At 40.2% G+C, this 8,433-nt stretch overlaps 1 protein-coding gene across 1 annotated transcript; it reads right to left on the bottom strand.

Annotated features, from left to right (window-relative positions):
- Nucleotides 1-3,412: 3,412 nt before the first annotated feature.
- On the bottom strand, nucleotides 3,413-7,983 carry LOC105059937 (BEL1-like homeodomain protein 2). Its single transcript, XM_010943474.4, has 5 exons — nucleotides 7,968-7,983; nucleotides 6,935-7,873; nucleotides 5,715-6,100; nucleotides 5,057-5,117; nucleotides 3,413-4,025 (listed from the first exon to the last, which is right to left on the bottom strand). The coding sequence occupies exons 2-5, from the start codon at nucleotides 7,757-7,759 to the stop codon at nucleotides 3,615-3,617; spliced, it is 1,683 nt and encodes a 560-aa protein (XP_010941776.1). The 5' UTR covers nucleotides 7,760-7,873; nucleotides 7,968-7,983; the 3' UTR covers nucleotides 3,413-3,614.
- Nucleotides 7,984-8,433: the final 450 nt, after the last annotated feature.

Below are 8,433 nucleotides of genomic sequence, written 5' to 3'. Positions count from 1 at the left end.
ATACCCTATGGATCGCTCAACGAGCCCAACGGGAGTCTCAAAAGTCCACCATCCTTGGGGCCGAACCTATTCCATAGATCTAATAATATTTGTAATAGCCATGGACCATACTCAAATAGACTAGTTAAAATTTATTATTTGTATTTTTTGGTCCTATATAAGTAGTATTCAAGATCCATCCAATGTTATAAGCCAATGTGTGATCTAACATATGCCTACATGGGTCTTCATGTACTCTCTCCATTTAAATCTAGGTATCCTCATCAGGCTAAGGGTCTAAATCTATTCAAATCTAATTTCTTCCACCATAAATTTAATCACAAACACCACTAGTAACCTGTGGTTAACTCAAATAGGCCCATGATGTAGTGGACCGTAATCCAGATGGATCATAGACTGGATTTGCTACAATACTATTTAGAACAACTCAATACTATAGTTAAAAAGACCGGTCATAAAATATTATTTAGATTTTTTGGCCCGTATAACTACCTAAGATCCATCCATTATATCGTTGATATAGAACTGAATGACACTCTCATGGATCCTCACAACGATGCTGGAAAGACCCTTCGTCTTGTTTCTTCTCCATATCTATTTAGCAAAAGAACAGTGATGGAATAGATGGTGAACAGTTTCAACCAGATTATTACAATGACTGCATCTGAAACTCACATATTCTAGCCCTTCTCAGCTAAACACTTCCCTAGCATATAGTCTGTTCTGAACAGCCAGCAACCACGTGAAAAGTTTGATTTCTTCTGTAGCAACTGTTTTCCACATTATTTCATAGAGATGAGACTTGATGCTGTAGTTCCAGGAGGAAAAGGATTTAACAGTAGAAGCTTTGTTCTTACTGAACTTCTAGATCATTACATCGAGTCCATCTTCTGGGCGAAGAAGATTCAACACTTGAAATCTTCCATTTGGAGTTCTCCCCTCTTATAATTAAGAGCCTTATGAATGCAATGTTCCAGCTACTATTCCTCCTATTCTGAAAATCTTTGATTGTAGCACTGTTCCTGATGGATGCTCGGTATGAGTTAGGGACCAGGACTTCCAAATAATGGTTAGCAATCCATGGGTCCTCCCAAAAGTGTAGATCTTTTCCTTGTTCCCAATTTGTCAAGAGAGCTTAAGGCAGGAGGCTGTCAAACAGTCCAGTTGGTAGGGCCTTTGGGTTGGTACCAAGGACCTGGATTTGAGTCAAGTCAAGCCCTCACCTTAATTTCAGTCAGAATTTCCTCATCCTAGTTCTTAAAAGAAGAAAGGAGCTTGTCATAGCTATTAATTGGTCATTTGCTACTTTCTTGTAGCAAACCTGTTCAAATTATTGAATGGGTATATTTTGGAAAAATGGGTAACAAGTCATAAGGTGTCATCTGCAATTAGTCCACTAGTAATCCTTAAAACTGAGGAATATTCTTTGCCACCCAGATCTTACTCTGCACAAGGATAGAATGCTAGGGCTCCAAATAGTACACTATGTACTCAACACCATGTACTCAGCACATAGTCTTGATAGCGGTAGTCTTCGCTGGAATGGGCTCCCATAAACTCATTGGGATACAAACATCTTGTGTTAAAATCATAGAGCAACTTCTAGCATCTAAATTGTGCCTTGCTGACCAAATGGTGCTGGAGACTATTAACAATTATCAAAACAGTCTTGGCAACATTTAATCTTGTCAAAATACTATACCGAACATTTTTTTTTTTTTGGAAAAGTAATGGAGGAATGAATCCTTTCGAGACCGGCAGCTTTCAATACGTACCACCTTTGTTCTGGGTGAGGATAAAAAATATGCTTCTGTAAAGATTGATGGACCAGCACAATCATTCCTTTTTACCAATTTCCAAACTTATTCTACATTGACTCGAACCCTAAAATTATAATGAAAAGAGCCCTCGAAGAAATTTAGAACCTCACCTTAATTATTCAGCATTTTATTGATCTCTCCTTGACTCTACAAAGCCATCCTTTCTCACAGTGTCTGAACAGCATACCTTTGAGATGGTTTGTCAAACTACTTTACTGCTTGATCTCATGGACTAAGAACTTTTGCAATGCGCGCACCATTGCCTCAAAAAGTCAATACCTTGGCTTGCAATCCAATGTGGTGTTCCAACCATCAATAAATTATAAAAAAGAGATGGATGGCTCCTTCTAATTGCCTACTGTGCCAACGTAATCAAGAAACCGTCCACCATCTGCTTCATTAGTGCCCCTTTGAGATGCAAGTATGGGGTTTCTTCTAGCTCCAGACTCTCGCCATAGGCTACTTAGCCTAAAAATTTTCACTTTTTATGGGACGATCGAGTACTGCTTGATGTCCAACCTCCCACCAAATTTATCTACCCCATGGAAGGATTGCACTGGCTCTCTGTTGTATTTGGCACATATAGAAAGAGAGAAATATTGGAAGGACTTTCAACAGCAGATGCTTGACATCTACTCAAATTGTTACCACCACTAGCTCTCTCTTCAACATGAGCTAGATCTTAGAAAACTCTGATAAACAAGCCAGCAAGATTCAAGCTGTTCGTCGGCTTCTCACATCTGCCAACAACTCCTAACCTGCTCGACATTTACTCAGATTATTACTAGCTACCACTTTCTCTCTCTTCAACAAATGGACCTTAATTAAAATTCTCTGATAAGTAAGCCAGCAAGATTCAAGCTATTCGTCTACTTCTCACATCTATCAACAACTCCTAACTTCCATTGATAAAGCTAATTCACTAGCCTGTTGTTACCGGCCAAGGCATTCCTAGCTCCAACTGCTACTCTCCCTTCTTCCTTCCTTCATCAGCTACTTTATTTTTATCTAGTTGGTGTTCTTTTATGAGGACCGGTTCGAGTATGTGCTTAGTCCTACAGTGATTGTACACCCGAAAGAACTAGGATATCTATATACAAAGCCACGAATCCAAATAATACTTTCCGGCTGGTCTTTTTTCTGGATGAGGTTTTGGGTTTGTTAAAAATGATATTTGAGCAGGCTCAATCCTGATCTGTGTGAATTAGGAAACACTGCAGTTCGGTCCTACTTGGAATTGATCTGGTAATTAGATTTCTGATTGATTTTGATTTTTCCTTGCATAGATTATCTGGCAGACAGGAGGGCGTTTATTCTCTATTGACGTGCCATCTTACTGCTATTTTTTGAAGTCCAGTGCAAAGCTCAGCTCACCTGGCCCCAGGTAAGAGGAATATAGCTGTCTGTCGTGTGATTGACCCCCAAGACCATCATCTATTTTTTAGTGTAATTTTCCAGCAACCACCAGCAACTACTGATAGCATATATCAACAAACCAATCAAATCCAGTTATAGGTTGGCCTCTTCCTTCATTGCCTGATCTCAGAAAGAATGATAAAAGAGAGAATAATAAACAAACAAATGAATGGAGATGAAAAACAAAGATAGCGGCATGCAATTCCCTTCTCATCCTGGCAACCTGCATTAATAGTATATAATATCTATGCATTTTTAACTCTCAAATATCTATCTTTCCCTCGTTGTCTGAAGAAGAGAATAACAGTAATAAGAAAGGCTAATCTGCTATCTTTTTCTTCTATTTGTTCTTGTGACAACCCTTCCTCCAAGCCTATCTTAACCATAAAACCAATTTTTTTCTGAAAGGTTCCCGGCATGGCGTAAGCCAAGAGTGAGAGACACATCTCCAGTTGCACCAAGGCGCATGCCGGCCCCACACAAGTCATCCATGGGTTCCATGTCAGCCCCACACAGATCCATGGCAGAGGTTGGAGCATCGATGCCCATGAGGATGGTGTCATCATTGGACTGGTGGGCTGCTGCGGCCGTTGCTGCGCTTCCAGTTGCATTGGCTTCTGGTCCCTGGCCTTGCGGTGAGTTGTGGTGGGATGGTGAAAGTGGCCTTCGGGGGTTTGCTTCCTCGCCCTCCTTGACATCTTCCTCCTCTTCTTTTACCTCTTGTTGATACATCTCTTCCACCATGGGCTTCCACAGCCGGACCCTCGCATTTATGAACCAGTTGGAGACCTGCCAAGATTGTTTGTTTTGTTTAGAACCACGGACATGGAAGCATATCTATGAGGTTCTATGTGGTAAGCCACCTAATGCTCCCAAAAACAAGTATATAAGATCTATGAGAAAACTAAAATAAGAGAGTACAATCTAGAATTAAAAGGAAATAAGTGCTGATGCATGTATTTTTGAAGGATCTCAAGAGAGAAACACCATGCATGGACATTGGCAGTTAAAGAGTTAATTGCAATCGGAGATTCTAACTGCAGTACATGGTTGGTGCATCTCAGAGTATTTCAATTTAGATAAATATAATACCAATTCAAAAGAAAGAAAGCATCAGTATTGTGACTGTAGCAAATGCCTTATACAGTGTTGCCATCAGCCATGCAGCATTTTTAAAAAAAAAAAAATTTGTAAGAAGCCAGCAAACACTTTATCTCCATTTGCATTATCTTACCACGTAGTGGACACCACTACTTATTAACAAGCCATTGAACAGTATACAAGAAAAATAAAGGAAGGTAAAATTGTCATTGAAGGATGCCTTAAGATCAGCAGGAAATGCTAAGCAGTCATACATGTTTTACAAACGTCGGAAAAAAAAAAAAAAAAGGAAAAGTGCAAATCCTCCTAACAATTATTAGTTCTCTTTCTTTCCGGAAATGGTTGGCCTTCTTTCTATTTCTCTAAGAATGGCTGATCTGATCTCTTGGTTTTCAAATGAGGTGAAATTGACACAGGAGTAGATAACGAAGAATGCCAAGAAAAGTAAGGCTAATATAAATCACAAGCACGTACCCAGGAAGTATAAAATAAGACAAAGGATTACTTAAGCCGTACTTCAACTAGAATGCAAATTTTACAACCAAGTAGCAATGTTTAATTACAGTTTTACTATTGGCTCGATGTCATACATGACCCCCCCTCCCCCACACAATAAATAAACAAATAAATAAATAAATCTCTAATCAAATTGAGATTTTCTCAACTAAATTCTCTATGAGACAATGGCACTGCTTCTTTTCTCGAGGAAGGAAACTAACCTGATTTCGAGATAAACCTGTCCGCCTTGCCAATTGTTGTTTATCTGCATCACTTGGATACCTGAAGAATTTAAAGAAAAAAAAACAAAAAATGACATCAGGCTGTCCAAAATTCAATGCACACAGTGACGCACACTGACCCTGCCTATTCGCGCACCAAGTACATATCTACACTCTCATGAAAAGAAATAACATAAGCCCCTAATTAGTACCGCGCGCCCTGATAGTTTCAGTTGTTGTTGCATGAATAAATGAAACAAAGCAGCAAGCTTTTGCGCAGCTTTTTATTGTGAAGTTATTACCTATAAGGACAGTTCTCAGCTGGTCTTCTATTAGATCTTATCACAGAGAGAGAGAGAGAGAGAGAGAGAGAGAGTACCATCACTGCATTGCTAATCAAAACTAAAGTTACTGCAAGAGATCTATTGAGGAATGAGAGAGTACCGATGCTTCTCAAGTGTCAACATAGCTATGAAGAAGATGAATTTTACCGTGCAAGCAGTTTCTGAAGCTTTCATTAGTAATTCATGTCCAAAGGCGAGGATAGTAAAATGAACCGTACGATTAAAACATGCAAGAACTCTCTCTCTCCGAAAAAAAAAAAAAATTATAACATGCAAGGGGATGGATGTTGTGGAGAGATGAAAGATACACGTACGGGTGAAGGAAATGCTCAAAAAGCCATGCTCTCAAAACATTCACCGAACGTTCGGGTAAGCCTCGCTGGGGCCTCCAAGCTTCAGAATCCATGATTCCAATCTGGTGAAATGGTCGCCGCTGCCTTAGGTTTTGTTCAAGCAACCTAAGCCTTGGGGTCTCCCCTTTAGATATCCCTGAAGTGCTACCCGCTTCCTTCTCTCCAAGGAGTTCACACACTTGCTTCAATTGCTTATTGATTGCATCCTTGAGGCACCGGAAGTGCCTCGACATGGCCTTGCGAGCAAGGATTGTGTATGGCGTTGCAGCTCCAAAGCCCATCACCGAATCAAAGGAGTTTATTACCATCTGCATCTGGTTAGAGTAGTGATTGTATCTCTTATCCACCTGTGAGTAAGGAAACAGAAAAGAGGACACCAGCTCATCGAGACCATATCTGGATAAACTATTTCATTGGTGCAAGATGAAAGAAAGGAGAAGATCAGAGCAACCGCGCAACCAAATGAAGTGAGCTATACTAATCCAATGCAGTTGTCATCTTGGTTTCAATTGTATTGTGCGGTTGCTTCATTTATGGAAATCTAAAAGAGAAAACAAGGGAAGATGAATCCACAAACCAATTAAGGCATCTCTTCACTCTTTTAAGTCTTGAGTTCATGAAATCCAAATAAGCTGAACGAAATAATAAGTGTGTTGTAGAGAGATTATGTCATGGTATCTCTATATTTTCATCCTATATATTTGGCTATTCTCTATTTTTGGGTCTTTACTGACAGAAGAAAAGGCAACAACCACAGGTAGGTTAGGTTGACAAAATCTAATTAACTGTCTACTCTTCAGATTTATTATGCAATGGGCAATGATATATCTCAGCCAGAGTTGGCAACACATATAACGAAAACCTTTTCTTTTTCAGGAAAAATTGCAACAAACCTTTCCATCTGGTATTATGGTAAAGTTAGAAAAGGAAAGCCTATTATCCAAATCCAAAGGCTGTCTTTTTTCATTGCACATTCTTTTAATAGTAATTCAACTACCACAGGGAAGATGAAAAGTACAACAAACCTACATATAGACAACAGAAACAATGATATCAAATAAACCATCATGAATGCATCACAAGAATCAAAAGCCCATTAGATTTGAAGAGATAAAAATAGAAATAGCTGCAAGCATACGGGAAAAGGAGTCTAGAGGGAAAAAAGGGTGTTTAATGCATGCCTCATCAAGCATGGACAAGAGTTTGGCCTTCTTCCTTTGGTGCTCAAACTTATCAGCAGAAGACAAGGATGACAGATTCTTGGGAGAGGAGGAAGAATCACCAACTCTACCAGAAGATGCACCATTAGCACATGAGAAGCTAGGGTTAGGATAATTAGGGTTTGAAGAGCTAAGTTGCCTTCTTGACCTTCTCTCCTTCAAATGCTCCCTCCACACACTGCAGACCTCTTCTAACAGCTCTGTAGCAGCCCTCGCAAACCTTGTATACCTCATCAAGCTCACTCCACCCATCTCTAGTTGGTGAAGTGATGAGGAGAGTGATAGAGATAGCCCTTGGTTCTCTACCACTCCCCCACTAAATGAACCATTTCCGAAGGTAGTAGACCTTGGGTATGGCTCCTGAGATGGCATGTTCATTAGTAAAAGCTGCATCGTCGCAGAATCGGTGACAGTATCACCCCAAGAATTAAAATTACCACCCATCACGGCCCCTTTGTCCCCATACCACTCGCCGGAGAATTCAGCCGCCGGCTTCGGTGGTAGGCGGTTGATGTCCGAGATCTGGTCGGCTAGTCCAGCTGCTGGAAAATTGAACATGTTGGATAATATGCTACCAGTCCTAGCAAGCTCAAGGGTGCCAAGATCTAATCTTTTGTCTTCGATCTGGTCTAGTGGGTGCAGATTGGTGGCTTCAAATCCTTGCACCCTTAGTTTGTCCCTCCGGCTCTGTTGAGCTATGTGGTGTTGCATCTGATCATGTTCTTGGCACGTCGTCATACGTTGGTGGAGACCATGAGACATGGATGCGCTAGAGGTTGGTGACATCGATCATAGTCTTCCAGTGGGGTTGAAAGCTTCTTTTCTCTCTCCCTCTCCTCTTCTTGTGTCTTTTTTCTTCTGTATCTCTTTCCTGTGCACTTGCTTTTGTACAGTGACCTTCTGATAGAGATGAAGATTAGAAAAAAAAGGAAAAAATGAAAAAGAATGGAAGCTGACACCACCGAAGCAAAAGAATTGATAACTGGAGCAATACCTGTTACTGTAGTGAGAGGAGAAGATCTGGTGAAGGACTGGAGAAATAAAAAGAGGGGACCTCTTTCCTGTTCACCAATTTGACTGCCAATAGCTAGTGACTTTGATACCGAAAGAAGTGGGCCATCTCTCTCCTTTTAATCTTTACTAAAACTCGGGTTGGTGGCCACTTACTTTTCTTCTAAAGACCAACAACTGATTCTAATGAAACTACTTAAGCAAGCAAGAATGCTTTGATTATTCTGAGAACACATCTCTTTCACTGCACCATCTTTTCAATTAATTGCTCGACAGGTTAAGGAGATCCATACCACAGTATATTCCTAAAAATTACTGTTAGCAGGTGGGTTCTCGATGCCTATAGGTGGAAAAAGGCACGCTTTTAGGTTTAATACTTGGATTGAATTATAACTTGCAGAGAAGTACCACACAACTTAATCTGTGAATTATTTTATAGGTTTAGAACC

This window comes from Elaeis guineensis, chromosome 2, assembly GCF_000442705.2.
Source record: "Elaeis guineensis isolate ETL-2024a chromosome 2, EG11, whole genome shotgun sequence".
In the NCBI taxonomy this organism is placed as follows: domain Eukaryota; kingdom Viridiplantae; phylum Streptophyta; class Magnoliopsida; order Arecales; family Arecaceae; genus Elaeis; species Elaeis guineensis.
The sequence above is the reverse complement of the archived record's forward strand: the minus strand, read 5'-3'. Positions and strand labels throughout refer to the sequence as shown.

Excerpts from the sequence above, each read along its gene's own strand:
- LOC105059937 (XM_010943474.4), bottom strand. The coding sequence starts at position 7,759 with ATGTCACCAACCTCTAGCGCATCCATGTCTCATGGTCTCCACCAACGT. Across the intron at positions 6,101-6,934 it reads TCTTGTCCATGCTTGATGAG|GTGGATAAGAGATACAATCA; the intron begins GCATGCATTAAA and ends CCTTACTCACAG. Across the intron at positions 5,118-5,714 it reads TTTGAGCATTTCCTTCACCC|GTATCCAAGTGATGCAGATA; the intron begins GTACGTGTATCT and ends TAAATTCTTCAG.